Source organism: Nycticebus coucang, chromosome 3 (assembly GCF_027406575.1).
Source record: "Nycticebus coucang isolate mNycCou1 chromosome 3, mNycCou1.pri, whole genome shotgun sequence".
Lineage (NCBI taxonomy): Eukaryota > Metazoa > Chordata > Mammalia > Primates > Lorisidae > Nycticebus > Nycticebus coucang.
Window position 1 is genome coordinate 109,529,040 of NC_069782.1, and position 19,158 is coordinate 109,548,197.

Genomic DNA, 19,158 nt, shown 5'->3' on the forward strand with positions numbered 1-19,158 from the left:
ACATAAACAAACAAAACAATAAAACGGCAAGGATGAATCTTTAAACAGTAGTATTTTGAAGGCTCTTAGTAAGCAATGAAAACCAGAAATAACTAGATTCTTATAGAAAATTTTCATATAAACAATTATGTTGTATTTTACCTTTAAAAACATAAATCAATTTAGTAATTTGAGAAAACTGCCTAGGAGTGCTGCTTTGAAATTTAGTATTTTGAAGGTTTTTGAAGTTAAGCACAAAGCAATATGATTAAAAACTCTATAACCTACTAGAGAAAACTCCTTTAAGGACAGGGGAGAGAATGATGTTCATGGAAAATGATGTTCATATTACTAATGTACTCTCACCCAGAAAGTAGATCTGAACTACCAATGCCCATTCTTATGCACCCTGATTTTTGCTCAGAGAAAGAAAAGCCCATTCTAAGTCATAACTGCCTCACAGGTGTCGAACAAAATAATTTTAACGAATGAGATGAGTATCAAGAGGAGCAGGGTATAAAATAATAATACTTTTTAGTTTAAGACAATGTGACAAAATTAAAAGCAGAAAACTCATAAGGTGGCAAAGAGAAACCATTGGAATATTTTATCAATTCTCTTTTACAAACAAGAACAGTGGTGAAACTGATTGCAAATTGGGGCTTGTTATCTGTAGGACTTCCATTACTGAGTTAGACTTATGTTTAACCTACTGAAACTGTGGATGTGAGAATGGTTATGCATTGTGATAAACAACTGACTCACTGTGTCTTAAAAAAAAAAAAAAAACAGGTAAACCAAACACACAACCTGGTTGCAAATTGTGGGTGAGCCATTAATGTGTGTAATGATCAAGGATAAGGAAAAGAAAAACTTCATAGCGATCCTTGCAAGTATTTGCTCTAGAAAATTATCATAAATCCCCAATCATATTTTGCTTCCTGGGTGATTCAGGGTATAAGAAAATTCAACCTTAGTCACAAACATCTGATCAAAGGTGAAATGGCAAGAATGATGTATGGCTGAGGGGATTAATTTCATATATATGAATTATACTTACAGGCCCCATAATAGTTGCTTGCCAGTGGAACACTGAAACAAACAAAGGAGTTTTGGAGTCATTAACAAATGTTCAAACCTATATTTTTAATGGTAGCAAAATCCTGGCAATAGAGCAAAGCTTACAGTCATCTCCCACAGGTCCAGCTGAACAGTGAGCAGGTGGATCTCGCTGTAGATCACTTAGTTCCTGAAGAAAAGCAAAAAGACTTAAGGTTAATGGTTTTCCCAGTGAAACAAGCGTGGTAATCCATTAAGACACAAATTATTAACTTCACTTTAAAATCATTTTGGCAATTCTATTCAAAATATAAAAACTTAAAATGTACTCTGTACTTAATTGACAGAAGGGTTTGGAATACAGTACTAAATCCCCTACGAGACAGCTCCAAACCTTGAAAAGATTAAACAGATTAAAATATTGTCTTAACATCCCTAAGACAAAAAAAATCTAATATGTATCTGTTGTATACAAGGTAATTTATACAAGTGCTAGGTAGATAATATATACAAAATTCAGGTCCTACTTCCAACAGGTTACAATCTAAAATGAAGGAGAGTAGAGGCCTAGAAAGATGAATATTTAAGAACAACTTGAAAGATAAGTAGAAAGAAGAGCAGACAGGCCATGTTTTGAAACCTAAATCATTGATGCAAATGGTCTTTCCTGCCCTCGAGGAAGCAAAGAGAAAGGTCATAGAAAGGTCATAGCTTTGGAGCCAGCCAGGCTTGGGTTGGAATTCCAGTTCTAGCATTACTAGCTCTATGGTCTTGGGGACATTGCTTAACTTTCTTAGCCTTTGCTGGGAAAGAACTGATCATCCCCAAATAAGAAAGGTATAAATTCGATATGAAGGACTAGTAATGGAAGAATGCAATATAGTTTGGAAGATCAAGGAATGTCTTTGAGGAAGTGACACTGAAGCTGAAATCTGAAGGATGAGTGGGAATTAGTTTGGGTGGAAATGAGTGACACTGGGAGGTACGGTGGCATGGGATGAGGTGGAAAGGCAGGTAGGGGCCAGGCAGAAAACAGAGAACAAGACACACTGCCTTAAGGATCTGGGGTTTTACACCAGTGCCTTGGGAGAGATTTTACCAAGTGGCATACTCTGATTTAAAGGATGGTTTTGACTGGATTAGAAATAAGGAGAGGAGGAGAAACACCCAGACTAGTTACTCCAGGCAAAAGAAATGGAAGCTTAGACTGCAGAAGTGGTACCAAGGCATTTTGAAGGGCTTGCCTATCATAGGATTTGATGAATCACATGCACAGAGTCGGGAGAGGTCACAGACTCTTAGGATGAAGAATAGTGGCAGCTAATATTTACTCTGTATCTTAGTCACCCTAACAATCCTCAGAGGCAGATGTCATCATGCCCCCACTTTACAGGTGAGGTATAAACATAACACACTCCACAACACGCTCATCCCGGTAGGCTGGAACTGGGATGCAAACCCAGGCAGTCGAACTTCTTGAATTAGTTTCACAAACGTACAAATGGAGATGTCATTTTCTGATATGGGGGACTCCAGAAGGCAAACTGATTTGGAGAGCATACATGTGAAATCTGTGATCCCTGTAGTATCAAGAAAAACTTTAGTTTCACATATAGGGCTGAAGCTTTAAAAAAGGTGAGCCTAGATATTGAAAAACTGTTGTATATTATACCTGATATTTGAAACCATGGGAATGATGAAAACATTTTTGTGTGGACACATATTAGTAAATATGACATGTAATAAAATCTAAGATGTCATTGACTGTAAATCACACCTTTATTTTAAGTACCAATAACTAAGGAAAAATGCTGCCAATTAATTTTACAACACCATCAATTATAAGCTACATCCAGATTTTAGGAATGCTAAAATGTGAAAAAGGTACACCTTAGAATCACTGCATTATGGTAATTATATTAATAGGTTCAGTGCTCTAATTCAAATAAACAAGAAAGAGGACGTGCTAGGGAAACAATTTCCCAAGAAAGTAATACATGAGCTAAGTAAATGAGCCAAATGCTACTCAGGTCAGCTTCTTTCAAGTCTAATATTCTTTTCCAGGATATGTGGTACTTTTCATTTTTGTTTTTTGCTCTTTTTTTAATAGCTGGTGTGAGGTTTCTCTTCCTAACAAGAATTAGCTAGCATGGTTAGCTGTTCTTTGCCCCATGTACATTGAAGCATTAAGGATTGTAGTCTTTGACTTAGCTATTCCAGTTAAAAACAAGGCTTTGAAGTTAAAGTCTGAATGCCACCTCTCACTTGCTACATGACCTCCAGAAAAATCACTTTTTCCTCTCCAAACCTGTTTTCTTTTATGCATTACCAACTCATCCATAGTGTCTATGACAATCAAGTAAACACAGGTACTACCAACAATAATCAAGTACTACACAATCTCTGGCACACAGTAAGCACTCCAATAAATGTTAATATATTAATGTAATTGTTAACTTCAATTCTCTAGTACCAGAATATCAATATTTATATAGATTAAAAGATTATGGGGAGAAGTAATTCCCAATTCATAGCTCCATTTTAGAATGGCTGTGCCTTGTAACACTTTTCTAATTTTGGTTCTTAGGAGATTCAGTATTTATGACATTGATTTTTCTAAACAATGTAAATGAGATTTCTTTGCCCTCATTTTAACTAGAAAACTAGTTAATCAGAAAATGGTCTTTGTGGTTTTAAAAAACTATTAATGATTTGTGTGTATATGTTCTATACACAGTGTATATGTGAATACATCACAGATACAGACAAGTATGTACATATTCATTTTTTTTTTTTTTGTAGAGACAGAGTCTCACTGTACCGCCCTCGGGTAGAGTGCCGTGACGTCACACGGCTCACAGCAACCTCTAACTCTTGGGCTTATGCGATTCTCCTGCCTCAGTCTCCCGAGCAGCTGGGACTACAGGCGCCCGCCACAATGCCCGGCTATTTTTTTGTTGCCGTTTGGCCGGGGCTGGGTTTGAACCCGCCACCCTTGGCATATGGGGCCGGCGCCCTACTCACTGAGCCACAGGCGCCTCCCTGTACATATTCATTTTATTAGTGAGAAAAACCAAAATCATATTTTATTTTTTTAAATACAAAAATAAGAAATGTTTCTATTTATTTATTTATTTAGAGACAGAATCTCACTTTGTCACCCTTGTGGTGCACAGCTCACAGCAACCTCAAACTCTTGGGCTTAGGGATTCTCTTGCCTCAGCCCCCAAGTAGCTGGGACTACAGGTGCCCACCACAATGCTCGGCTATTTTTAGAGATGAGGTCTTGCTCTGGCTAAATCTGGTCTCAAACTAGTGAGCTCAGGCAATCCACCCACCACGGCCTCTCAGAGTGCTAGGATTACAGGCGCGAGCCAACGCGCCTGGCCCCAAAACCATGTTTTAGTTCAAATTGTCTCAAAATATATTCAAATTTCAAATGTTAGGCTGTTCTTCAAATCCCTTTAAGAATATTAAATAATACAAAGTTATTCGTTTTTACATCCTGATTTTTCCTCCTGTGTTAGAAGTTAGAGCTGGGTAGAGAGAAAGAAAAATCTAACAAACTCTACAAAGTCCATGTCCTTAAGTTGTCTACTTAAAGCCATAGAGGAAAGAGGCAACTGACAGGACAGCTAACATCCTTAGTACTTCCGTCATTACTTGCTGCCAATAATTCCAGTAATGCTTTGGTGAGGAGACTGACACATCCTAGATTCTTTGGAAGGGTCTAGATGCCTCATGTTTTATCCCTCTGTCAATCCATGTATCTGGAAATATGCTGTTAGACTGCCTCAATAGATGTAACTGAAGCTACGAAACACTTGTGTAGACAGAATGATCACCAGAAAACAAAAGGTATATTACATACACTCTCTGGGCCACAAAAATACAGAACTTAAATGTGAAAAAAGAAAAATGAAGATATTTTAGAAAAGTCTGAGATGTGCTAAGTAAGTACAAATATAAAACAAAAACTACAACCAAACCAAAACCCCACTTTTTGCTCTTTGAATCTACTTAACAGCCAACATACTTTTAGATGACACAAGAAATCAAAGATTGCTTGTATCTGTTAAATTCTTCCTTTGATCCAGATTACTCTAAGTTTTTCTGAAACTGCCTTATCTGATTTACACTCTCTCTGCCATAACTGGCATTCTTATTAATCTATTACTAGCATCACAGCCACATAGGAGGTATCAAAAATAATTTAGTGATTCTTATGTTATTCCAAAAGGAGATGTGGGAAACTAGGATTAGGAATCCTGCTAGCTCTGTAAGAATTAACACTAAATTATACAAATTGCTCAAGACCATAGATCTTTACAAAAGCCCGGCTTAAATCCACATTCCTTACTGCTGATGGCAATTTATGACCCCACTTCTTGAACACTTATTCCTGCCTATTCTACCACTACCTGAAATCTAAGATGCACTCCCAGTAACTGTTTCAGGAGCCCCTCAAGCCTCTTGCCTAGATCTCTGTATGGTCTCCCACTGAATTAAAAGATCTCAAAGACAAAGCATTGAAAATCATTCATTTTTTAAAAAATTAAGTATTGTATCTGTGTATGTGTGTTACAAGAGCAAAACAAAGGCAAACAGTGATCTGTAGGAAAAAAATAGAGCAATAAATAATCAAACATGCCCCCAAGACCATTACTGAGACCTGAGCATTGTCAACAGATTAGAATACTTCTGTCCACAGCTTCCTTGGGAAGTAAGAATGTCACTCATTGTTGGAGGGAAAGTAAGTTGGTACACAACCTTTTCGAGGTTAATTTGGTAATAACTGTGAAAATGCATTTGATCTCTGATCCAGTTATGTCACCTCATAGAAGTAATTTCCCAGGTAGCCAAAAAGATATAAATATGAATGTTTAGTGCAGCATCTTGTGTAAGTATAAAAACTGAGAATAACCTAAAGGTTTATCAATAAGAGACTAGTTTCCTAAAATGATATAGCCATAGTATGAAATACTGGGCAGCCATTAAAAAGGAGATATAGATCAATATATGCTGACATTAAAGGATGTTATGTGACTAGAATAGAGTTTGCATGAAAAATACAAATTGCAGAATGGTATGTAGCATGCCTATTATGATCTCATAATATATACACAAACTACACATGTATTAAATGATAAAAAAGGAAAAGGACATACCAAACTATTAACAGTCATTCCCTGAGTGGGTTACTATTCCTTATTTTGTCTTCTCTATTGTTTCAATTTTTTATAATACTTTATGTTTTTAAGAACAAAGCATTCTTTTTTCAATTTTTTTATTAGAGCATAACTGTGTACATTACTGCATTTATGGTAGAATGTGCTGATTTTATATACAATTTGAAATGTTTACATCAAACTGCTTAACAAAACATTCTTATTTTATTTTTTACTTGTTTGTTGCCTCTTTATTGCCTGCGCTAGCTAACTGCAACCTTCTAAGTAGCTGGAACCTCAGGCACATACCACTGTGCCTGGCTGATTTTTCTATTTTTAGAGGAGACGAGGTTTCACTCTTCCTCAGGCTGGTCTCAAACTCCCCAGCTCTGGGCTCCTCCTGCCTTGGCCTCCAGAGTGCTACGATTACAGATGTGAGACACTTTCCAACCTTTTATGTAATTTATAAGAGACAGATGACATTGATTTTTTTCCTCCACATCTTCTCTTTTCCTTAAAAACTTTGTACAATACAATGAAAGACTGTCACAGATTGGAAGACAGATACTAAGAAACCCAACAACTAAATTCAACATGGGATTCCAGATCAATCCTGCAATGGAACAGGAAAAAAGACATTTGTGGAAAAACTGGTAAATCTGAATTAGGTTTGTAGTTCGGGTAATAGTATTGTATCAACCTTACTTTCCTTGCTTTGATAACTGTGTAATGATTACGTAAGTTGTAAATATTAAGGGAAGTTGGGCGAAGGATGTATATGTAAACTTTCCTATTTTCACAACTTTTCTGTAGGATCAAAAATTATTTCAAAATTTTAAAAATAAAAAACTTTTTATATATATTATACAACTTCACTATTTTCTTTCCCAAACTTGCTTCTTTTTCTACCTTCCCCATATCTGTTAATGGGATATCTCCCAGTCAACAGGCTCAAAATCTCAGCATGATTTTGACTCTTTACTTTCTCTTGTCCTTCATATGGAGTCAGATGTAAAGTACAATGTAGTCTACCTCAATACCTATTACACCGCTTACCATGTTTACTGCAAACATTAATTACAGTGCACCTATGACTACTTCCCAACACTGCATTACTTCTCAATACAGCTCTTATTTCATTCTTCTGCCTAGAAAATTTCAGTGGCAAGGGTCAGAGACAAGATGGCTGACTGAAGCCAGCTTTCCACAGAGGCTCCCGTCCAGAAGGAGAGTTAAAGGACAGAAATTTAGCAAGCAACTTGGTGGATTAGAGCTGCACCAAGAGAGAAGGTTGAAGAACGCACATCAACCCCACTAAGGATACAAACAAAAGGTACAAAATCCATCACCAAGCGGACGGGAGTCCACTCCCCCATAAAAATGGCTCGAGTGCCCCACAAACAAACGAGCAGAGTTCAAAGGTCCTCTCACAACACTCCACGGGAGAGACCCTCTAAAAACTGGACCTACCTCCCCTACTAGGGTGCCACGGGGTTCTCCTGCCACTCATAAAACTGTATATATTCTCTACCTGCAATTCTGAGCTCCCAGCACTCCCCTCCACTCTCACTCTGAGGTCTGGAGCCCTGTCCCCCAGGAGTCCAGATGCTTGGGTGATTTCTCGAGGGGTGTGGGCAGGGCCTAGCCTGCAGCTGGACAGTGCTGATTCTGCAGCAGGGGAGTGAGGAGAGGATGGTTGGCTGAGAGGGAACCACACCGGAGCGGTGGTGCCCTGAGGCGCAGAGCAGCAGCCATTTTTGCCAAAAATAGGGCTCACTCCCAGATATTACGGAGCCACACCCCCTGTCTCCCTGGCCAACCAGAGGAGGCTGGGCATCTTCTCAGGTGGCAAACACCTCAGAACAGATCTGGGACGGAAGGAAAGCTCCAGGGAAAAATCAAATGGTGTAAAATAATCATGGGGTGAAATCAGCGGAAAAACTCTGGTAACATGAATAACCAGAATAGATCAACGCCCCCAAGGAAAGATATGGCAGATGTAACTGAAGATCCCATTCATAAACAGCTGGCCGAGATATCAGAAATCGAATTCAGAATTTGGATTGCAAACAAGATTAATAAAATGGAGGAAAAATTGGAATTAGAAATTCGAGGAGCAATTCAAAAGTTGGAATTAGGGCAGCACCTGTGGCTCAAGGAGTAGGGCACCAGTCCCATATGCCAGAGGTGGCAGGTTCAAACCTACCCGGACCAAAAACCAAAAAAAAAAAAAAAAAAAGGTAGAATTAGAATTAGAAATTCGAAGAGCAATTCAAAAGTTGTCTCCGGAATTTAACGAATTTAAAGACAAAACCACCAAAGATTTTGACACACTGAAGCAAGAACTTCCAGCCCTCAAAGATCTGAAAAATACAGTAGAATCCCTCAGTAACAGAGTGGAGCAAACAGAAGAATGGATTTCTGACATTGAAGACAAAGCCTTTGAACACTCCCAAAATCTCAAAGAGGAAGAGATATGGAGAACAAAAAAGGATCATTCTCTCAGAGAGCTCTGGGATAATTCGAAGAAGGCTAATATCCGCCTCATTGGAATCCCTAAAAGTGATGAAGTAGCCTCACAAGGCACATAGGCCCTTCTCCATGAAATTATGAAAGAGAATTTTTCAAACATGCCCAGAGATTCTGAAATTCAGATAGCAGATTTCAGAACCACAGCACAACTCAATCCGAATAAGACATCCCTCAGGCATATCACAATTAACTTCACTAAAGTTAATATGAAAGAGAAAATTCTCAAAGCAGCCAGATGTAAGAAATCCATTACCTACAAAGGGAAGAATATTAGAATGACTGCAGATCTCTCTGCTGAAACTATTCAAGCCAGAAGAGGTTGGTCATCAACTTTTAATCTCCTAAAGCAAAATAACTTTCAATCCCAGATCTTGTATCCACCTAAACTGAGTTTCATTTATGATCGAGAAATTAAATACTTTAATGACATTCATATGCTGAAGAAACTTGCCATAACCAAACCAGCTCTTCAGGATATTCTCAGACCAATCCTCCTTAATGACCACCCCAATCCTCTACCACAAAAATAAACTCACACAGAAACTTTTGATCAAACTCCAACTTGCACGGTGGCGAAAGGATTAAAAATGTCCACTGGACTTGATACCCAAATTTTTACCAGACTTATCATATTCTCCATTAATGTGAACGGCTTAAACTGTCCTCTAAAGAGGCACAGGTTAGCTGACTGGATACAAAAACTCAGGCCAGACATTTGCTGCATATAAGAGTCACAGCTTACCTTAAAAGATAAATATAGACTTAGGGTGAAAGGATGGTCGTCCATACTTCAGGCAAATGGTAATCAGAAAAAAGCAGGTGTTGCAATTCTATTAGCAGACACAATAGGCTTTAAACCAACAAAAGTAAGGAAGGATAAGAATGATCACTTCATATTTATTAAGGGTAATACTAAATATGATGAGATTTCAATTATTAATATTTATGCACCCAACCAGAATGCACCTCCATTTATAAAAGAAACTCTAACAGACATGAGCAACTTGATTTCCTCCAGCTCCATAATAGTCGGAGATTTCAACACTCCTTTGACAGTGTTGGATAGATCCTCCAAAAAGAAGCTGAGCAAAGAAATTTTAGATTTAAACCTAACCATCCAACATTTGGATTTAGCAGACATCTACAGAACATTTCATCCCAACAAAACTGAATACACATACTTCTCATTGGCCCACGGAACATACTCCAAAATCGATCACATCTTAGGTCACAAGTCTAACCTCAGTAAATTTAAAGGAATAGAAATTATTCCTTGCATCTTCTCGGACCACCACAGAATAAAAGTTGAGCTGAGTAACAACAGGAATCTGCATATTCATACAAAAACATAGAAGTTAAATAACCTTATGCTGAGTGATAGCTGGGTCAGAGATGAGATTAAGAAGGAAATTACCAAATTTTTGGAACAAAATGACAATGAAGACACGAATCATCAGAAACTCTGGGATACTGCAAAGGCAGTCCTAAGACGAAAATTTATAACACCACAAGCCTTCCTCAGGAGAACAGAAAGAAAGGAAGTTAACAACTTAATGGGACATCTCAAGCAACTGGAAAAGGAAGAACATTCCAACCCCAAACTCAGTAGAAGAAAAGAAATAACCAAAATTAGAGCAGAATTAAATGAAATTGAAAACGAATTATACAACAGATCAATAAATCAAAAAGTTGGTTGTTTGAAAAGGTCAATAAAATATATAAACCCTTGGCTAACCTAACCAGGAAAAAAGAGTAAAATCTCTAATCTCATCAATCAGAAATGACAAAGATGAAATAACAACAGACTCTTCAGAAATTCAAAAAATCCTTAATGAATATTACAAGAAACTTTATTCTCAGAAATATGAAAATCTGAAGGAAACTGACCAATACTTGGAAGCACGACACCTTCCAAGTCTTAGCCAGAATCAAGTCGAAATGTTGAATGGGCCCATATCAAGTTCTGAAATAGCATCAACCATACAAAATCTCCCTAAAAAGAAAAGCCCAGGACCAGATGGCTTCACATCAGAATTCTACGAAACCTTTAAAGAGGAATTAGTACCTATATTACTCAACCTATTCCAAAAGGTAGAAAAAGAAGGAAGACTACCCAACACGTTCTATGAAGCAAACATCACCCTGATCCCCAAACCAGGAAAAGACCCAACAAAAAAAGAAAATTATAGACCAATATCACTAATGAATATAGATGCAAAAATATTCAACAAGATCCTAACAAACAGAATCCAGCAACACATCAAACAAATTATACATCATGACCAAGTTGGTTTTATCCCAGGGTCTCAAGGCTGTTTCAATATACGTAAATCTATAAATGTAATCCAGCACATAAACAAATTAAAAAACAAAGACCATATGATTCTCTCAATAGATGCAGAAAATGCTTTTGATAATATCCAGAATCCCATCCTGATCAGAACACTTAAGGAAATTGGTATAGAAGGGACATTTCTTAAACTGATAGAGGCTATCTACAGTAAACCCACCGCCAATATCCTATTGAATGGAGTTAAATTGAAATCATTTCCATTCAGATCAGGAACCAATCAAGGTTGCCCATTGTCTCCCCTGGTCTTTAACATTGTAATGGAAGTTTTAGCCATTGCAATTAGGGAAGAAAAGGCGATCAAGGGTATCCATATAGGGTCATAAAATATCAAACTTTTGTTCTTCGCAGAGGATATGATTGTATAAAACACCAGGGATTCTACTACAAAACTCTTAGACGTGTTCAAGGAATACAGCAGGGTCTCAGGTTACAAAATCACATTCATAAATCAGTAGCCTTTATATATACCAACAATAGTCAAGGTGAAAAAAACAGTTCAGGACTCTATTCCACTCACAGTAGTGCCAAAGAAGATGAAATATTTGGGACTTTATCTAACAAAGGACGTGAAAGATCTCTATACTGAGAACTATGAAACTCTAAGAAAAGAAATAGCTGAAAATATTAACAAATGGAAAAACATACCATGCTCATGGCTGGGAAGAATCAACATTGTTAAAATGTCCATACTACCCAAAGCTATATACAATTTTAATGCAATCCCTATTAAAGCTCCACGGTCATACTTTAAAGATCTTGAAAAACTAATACTTTGTTTTATATGGAATCAGAGAAAAACCTCAAATAGCCAAGACATTACTCAGAAATAAAAACAAAGCAGGAGGAATTACGCTACCAGACCTCAGACTATACAATAAATCGATAGTGATCAAATAGCTTGATACCGGCACAAAAACAGAGAAGTAGATGTTTGGAACAGAATAGAGAACCAAGAGATGAGCCGAGCTACTTACCGTTATTTGATCTTTGACAAGCCAATTAAAAGCATTCAGTGGGGAAAAGATTCCCTATTTAACAAATGGTGCTGGGTGAACTGGCTGGCAACCTGTAAAAGACTGAAAATGGACCCACCCTTTCACCATTAACTAAGATAGACTCTCACTGGATAAAAGATTTAAACTTAAGACATGAAACTATAAAAATACTAGAAAAGAGTGCAGGGAAAACCCTTGAAGAAATCGGTCTGGGCAAATATTTTATGAGGAGCACCCCCCAGGCAATTGAAGCAGCTTCAAAAATACACTACTGCAACCTGATGAAACTAAAAAGCTTCTGCACAGCCAAGAACACAGTAAGTAAAGCAAGCAAACAGCCATCAGAATGGGAGAAGATATTTGCAGGTTATGTCTCTGACAAAGTTTTAATAACCAGAATCCACAGAGAACTCCAACGTATTAGCAAGAAAAGAACAAGTGATTCCATCGCAGGCTGGGCAAGGGACTTGAAGAGAAACTTCTCTGAAGAAGACAGGTGCACGGCCTACAGACATATGAAAAAATGCTCATCATCTTTAATCACCAGAGAAATGCAAATCAAAACTACTTTGAGATATCATCTAACTCCAGTAAAATTAGCCCATTATCACAAAATCCCAAGAACAGAGATGTTGGCGTGGATGTGGAGAAAAGAGAACACTTGTACACTGGTGGTGGGAATGCAAATTAATACATTCCTTTTGGAAAGATGTTTGGAGAACACTTAGAGATCTAAAAATAGATCTGCCATTCAATCCTATAATTCCTCTACTAGGTATATACCTAGAAGACCAAAAATCACATTATAACAAAGATATTTGTACCAGAATCTTTATTGCAGCCCAATTCATAATTGCTAATTCATGGAAAAAGCCCAAGTGCCCATCGATCTACGAATGGATTAATAAATTGTGGTGTATGTACAGCATGGAATATTATGCAGCCTTAAAGAAAGATGGAGACTTTACCTCTTTCATGTTTACATGGATGGAGCTGGAACATATTCTTCTTAGTAAAGTATCTCAAGAATGGAAAAAAAAGTATCAATGTACTCAGCCCTACTATGAAACTAATTTATGGCTTTCATATGAAAGCTATAACCCAGTTACAACGTAAGAATAGGGAGAAGGTGGGGGGGGGAAGGGAGAGGGAAGGCTGGGTAGAGGGAGGGTGATTGGTGGGATCACACCTGCTGTGCATCTTACAAGGATACATGTGAAACTTAGTAAATGTAGAATATAAATGTCTTAATACAATAACTAAGAAAATGCCAGGAAGGCTATATTAACCAGTGTGATGAAAATGTGTCAAACGGTCTATAAAACCAGTGCATGGTGCCCCATGATTGCATTAATGTACACAGCTATGATTTAATAATAATAATAAAGAAAATAAATAAATATAAGTTTTAGAGAAGAAAACAAAAAAAGAAAATTTCATTGGCTCCCCAGTGCCTATAAAAGATCAAACTCCACCATTGAAAATCTTTTTATTTTCTAGTCCCAAACCTATACTTTCATTAAATTCTCCTTCACAAACTTCCCTAGTCTTCTGTTTGTTTGTTTGTTTCCCCAAAGAACACCCTTGGGTTTTCTAAAACACTTTCAGGAGGTCCATGAGGTCCAAATTAGTTTCATAATAAAACTATGACGTTATCTGCCTTTTTCACTCTCCATATTTCATGAGTATACACTGGAGTTTTCCAGAAGCTTAATGACTTGTGGCAATATAACAGACCAAATGCATAAGCATATGTGAGATCCAGCTGTCAGCTATAAGCTTGATTATAAGGAGATTTGGAAATTTGTAAAATACTACTACTCTACTTTGGGAAAATGTGATTATTTTTCATAGAAATGTTATTTATTTTCACAATGTGCTTGCTGTTATTAAGAAGTTATTTAGTAAGTATTTTTTAGTAAATTTTAGTAAATTTTTAGCAAAGAGTAAACTGTTCTAACTTCTTACATCATAAATATCAATAGCTATAAACTCACACAAACAGGCCAGGTGCTCATGCCTGCAATCCTAGCACTCTGGGAGGCCAAACCCGGTGGATTGCTTGAACTCAGAGGAGTTCAAGACCAGCCTGAGCAGGACCAAGAACCCATTTCTACTAAAAATAGAAAAACTAGCTGGGTGTGGTGGCAGGCACCTGTAGTCCTAGCTACTGTGAAGGCTGAGGCTAAACGAAAGCTCAAGCCAAGAATCTGAAGTTGCTCTACCCATGGCAATGTAACCCACAGAAACAAAATCTCTTTGGGTTCCTAAATACTTTTTAGAATATTAAAGAGGCTGTGAGGCCAAAAAGTTAGAGAACTGCTGGCCTCACCCGACCACCTGAATGTCCCCTGAACATGGTTAAGTTTGCTGTCCTTCATACTTTTCTTTCTCCTAAAACAACCTTCCTCCCACTTCCCCATGCCCAAATTTTACCCATTCTCTTTAGCAATGGCTATCTCCTTAAGGGCCACTTTCAAAAATGTGTGTTTTTGAATCAGTCAGACCTGGATCAGATCTGGTCTTCCTACTGATCTCTACCAGCTGTGTGACCTTGGGTAATTTACTTAACCTCCCAGAGTCTCAATGCACATTTGTAGTATGTGGAGATCACTAGTTACTTTAAAGAGTTGTATTGAGAATTAAATGAAAATACACAGGTAAAGAACTTTGCTTAATACCTAGCATGTGTAATAGATGCTTAGCAAACGCTAATTCTTTTCTCTTCTTTTGCTCTTCTACCAGAATGCTTTTTGAAACCAGAAGTTTTATGGATTTTATTCATGGATTTCTCCACAATACTTAGAACAATGCCTTTTACATAGATGTTTGATATTACTTGAGTCATACAACAAAATTTAAGGAATATTGTGGTCAGCAGAACATAAATATCTCAAATTTCAATCTTTTAGAAATGCAAGTGACTAGATTTGGTGAAAGAATAAAAATCAATTACTCTTTTTTATAGACATGCAAATAGTATATAATAAAAAGCACAACAAGTGCTAAAAGAGAATATTAAAAACAATAGGAGGGATACAGTGGCACGCGCCTATAATGCTACTACTGTGGGAAGCTGAGGGAGGAGGAACACTTGAGGTCAGGACTTGGAGACCAGCCTGAGCAAGAGTGAGACCCATCTCTTCCAAAAGTAGAAGAAATTAGCTGGGCATGGTGACATGTGCTGTAGTCCCAGCTACTTGGGAGGCTAAGGCAGGAGGATGGCTTGAGCCCAGGAATTTGAGGTTGTTGTGAGCTACTGATGATGCCACTACACTCTACCCAGGGAGACAGAGTAAGACTCTAACTCAAAAAACAAAACAAAACAAAACAAAAAACCACCCACCTACACACATACACATACACACACATTAGTGACCTTTAAAAAAACATAATGGAACCTAAAAATGAATATCAAAGAATATTAATCATTAAGATGTAATTGCTACCACTATTTTTAATTTATAGACTGTATCACATATATCCTAGCGAAGTATCCAAGCCACATAAAATTCTTGTTAAAAACTTTTGTTTTCCTAGCACTCTGGGAGCCCAAGGTGGGTGGATTGCCTGAGCTCACAGTTTTGAGGCCAGCCTGATCTACAGCAAGATCTCATCTCTAAAAATAACCGGGTGTTGTAGCAGGAGCCTGGAGTCCCAGCTACTTGGGAGGCTGAGGCAAGAGAATCACTAGAGTCCAAGAGTTAGAGGTTGCTGTGAGCTATGAGCTCAACAAAGTGAGACCGTCAAAAAAAGAGAAACTTTGTTTTGATTTTTCTGGCTTAGAAGCTTTCAAAGGTCTAAATATTCCATCCTTATTGTTTATTTAGGATGCTACTGACCTATTTTCAGGACACAACTTTGGGTTGCTTTTCCAAGAGGAGCTAGGCATTTGTGCTGAGCTGACCCAGTCTCAAAGTTAGTCGTCTTTTAACCACTGGCAATACTTAGCAACAGCGCTGCCCACAGACAGGGCTGCAGACTACGGCATGGTCAGAGATTTCTTAAAAAAAATTGTTCCATGCTCAACCAGCTGGTCTAATTATAGAAGTTCATTAAGTACTTCCACATCCTTTCTGACAGGCATCATTCTGATTTTATACTTTCATCCCAACTATATCCTTCTGAGGTTTTAAAGATTTAACATAATAATATCAGATTATGATGCTAATAAAATCCTCCCAAGTCACTGGTCAAATCCATTTGTTGATGATTAAACTAAGGCATAAAATTCAAGAAGAAATTACTCATTTGTGGAAAAAATATTTTCACAAAATGTAGTTTCAAATGTATTGGAAAGCAGTCTGTCTGTTCCTGTAGATTCTTCGAAGCTTACAAGTTATTACAGTAGTTGCACGTCCATGGAAATACCTGTAAGAGTAGCTATAACATAAGCTTCAAGGGTTACCTTCCCCGCACCTTCCCCGTGTGCTGCCTGAAGTTTAGAACACTCTACCGGTCCTGGAAACAAAGTTTCTCTTAGGACAGACAAGTGATCTAGTGAAGAACTAGCATAAAATAATCTTAACTGATGCAAACTACCTTCTAAATAAAAAAATAAAAATTGATACCTGACAAGTAAATTTGATACATTAACAAGGTAATAAAATCTGATAAATTCTGAAAAGTCCCAAGGATTGCCTCAGTTTACTTCCTATTCATCCCTTTAAATTTGTCGCACACTTCAGTACTGTACTTAAATATAAGTAGCCCTTGTTAAAAGGTGGGTTATTGGAGGCATGGAAAACATTAATGATATGTTCCTTTTAAATTTGCCAGCTATTATAAGTAGCAATCAGGGCTGCTGCACTTTGCCATGTAGGCCACATACCACCAAATCTAAGGGGGGCCACCATTCACACAAAGTGAGTGGTGCTTCCCTGGAGCTCTGCAAAGCTTCAGAGAGGTGTGCATTAAGGAAATAAGCAATTATCCTTTAAACTAATTAGGATGTCATCGCTGTCTTGGGTAAATACTACTTCTGATGGGGAAGCAAATATGTCTAACATCTGAGTAAGACCTTGAGTACTTATTTTAACTTTATTTACTTTGACAATGTGTTGAAAATGGAAAGAAAAGAAGGGCAAACCTAGAATTCAAAACTTAAAAACAGTGACATTCTAGAGAGAAAAGATAAGTTTTTTTCAATAGATGGTGCTGGATCCAGCCAGGTATCCATACAGGGGAAAAGAAATTAACCTTGACTCCCAACCTCAGACCATCTACTGTCATATGCCACATGACAACATTCCAATCAAGGCAAAACAAATACATGACAGCAGTCACATAAGTGACAGACAATGGAGCTGAAAAATTACTGTGGCCTCATGACCTCGTAGCTGCGGTGACATCCCAATGCAACATATTACTCACATGTTTGTGGTGACTCTGTGTAAACCCACTGTACTGCCAGATGTGTAAAAGTATGGCACATGCAATTACGTACAGTACATGATATCTGATAGCCATAATAAACAACTATGTTACTCACATGGTGTTTACCATACTTTTTTTTTGTGAGACAGGTTCTCCCTCTGTCCCTCAAGCTAGAGTGCAGTAGTGTCATGATAGCTCACTGCAACCTCAAATTCCTAGACTCAGGCCATCCTCCTGCCTCAGCCAAGTAGCATATAGGTGCATGCCACCACATTGGGCTAATTTTTTCTATTTCTGGCAGAGATGGGGTTTCACTCTTGCTCAGGCTGGTCCCAAACTCCTGATCTCAAGCAGTCCTCCCACAGCAGCCTCCTAGGATTACAGGCTGGAGCCACTGTGCCTGGCCTACACTACACCTTTTATCCTTACTTTAGTGTGTGTTCTTTTTACTTAAAAAAGAAAATGTTAACTGTAAAACAGCCTCAGGTAAGTCCTTCAGGAGACGTTCCAGAAGAAGGCGTCACTATTAACATAAGAGATGACAGATAATTAACATAAGAGATGACAGTTCCTTATGTATTATAGCCTCTGTAGACCTTCCAGTAGGACAGATGTGGAGGTGGAAGACAATGGTATTGATGATCCTGACCCTGTGTAGGCCAAGGCTAATATGTGTGTTTGTGTCTTAGTTTTGAACAGAAGAAGTTTAAAAAGTAGAAATAAGCTTGGTGCCTGTAGCTCAGCGGCTAGGGTGCCAGCTACACACAACAAAGGTGGCGGGTTCGAGCCCAGGCCGGGCCTGCCAAACAACAATGACAACTACAACCAAAAAATAGCTGGGCATCGTGGCAGGTGGCTATAGTCCCAGCTACTTGGGAGGCGGAGACAAGAGAATTGCTTAAGCCCAAGGGTTGGAGGCTGCTGTGAGCTGTGACATCACGGCACTCTACCGAGGGCAACATAATGAGATTCTGTCTCAAAAAAAAAATAGAAATAAAAATAAAGTACAAGTTTATAATAAGCTAAGAATAATTTATTGAAGAAAGAAGAATTTTTAATATATTTAGTATAACTAAGCATACAGTGTTTATAAAGGGCTACAGAAGTGCACAGTAAGGCCCTCGGCCTTCACATTCATTCACCACTCCCCCAGAGCAACTTCCAGTCTTAAGCTCATGGTAAGTATCCTATCCCGTTGTATCATTTTTAATCTTTTATACCATATTTGTACTGTGACTTTTTAATGTTTTGATATGTTCAGACACACGAATATGTGCCATTGTGTTACAATTGCCTACAGTATCTAGTACAGTAACATTCCATACAGGTTTATAACCTAAGAATAATAGACTATACCCTACAGCTTACGTATGCAGTAGACTATACTATCTAGGTGTGTCTAAGTAGCCTATGTATGCAGTAGACTATACAATCTAGGTGTGTCTAAGTACACTCTACTACATTCATACACTGACAAAATTGTCTAAGGATGCATTTCTTAGAACATGTCATTAAGGAATGCATGACTGTACAATAATCAATTCCAAATAGATCGCAGGTTTAAATATGCAAGGTAAAACAGTAAAGCTTGTATGAGAAAACATAAAGTGTCTTTATGGCCTTGGGAGAGGCAGAGATTTCTTAAACATGACACAAAGAGAACCATCAGAGGAAAAAAAGGGAAAAGTTGGACTTG

At 37.8% G+C, this 19,158-nt stretch overlaps 1 protein-coding gene across 2 annotated transcripts in view; it reads right to left on the minus strand.

Moving 5' to 3' along the window:
- Positions 1-19,158, minus strand: part of UBE2D1 (ubiquitin conjugating enzyme E2 D1) — a 40,063-nt gene that overhangs the window by 7,894 nt on the left and 13,011 nt on the right. The window contains exons 2-3 of one of the 2 annotated variants that reach the window (XM_053585192.1): positions 1,165-1,228; positions 1,040-1,071 (exon numbers count right to left, since the gene is read on the minus strand). In XM_053585192.1, the coding sequence (XP_053441167.1) occupies positions 1,040-1,071; positions 1,165-1,228 (96 nt within the window). The remainder of the gene's footprint in view (positions 1-1,039; positions 1,072-1,164; positions 1,229-19,158) is intronic. The other variant, XM_053585193.1, reaches the window with a different exon arrangement.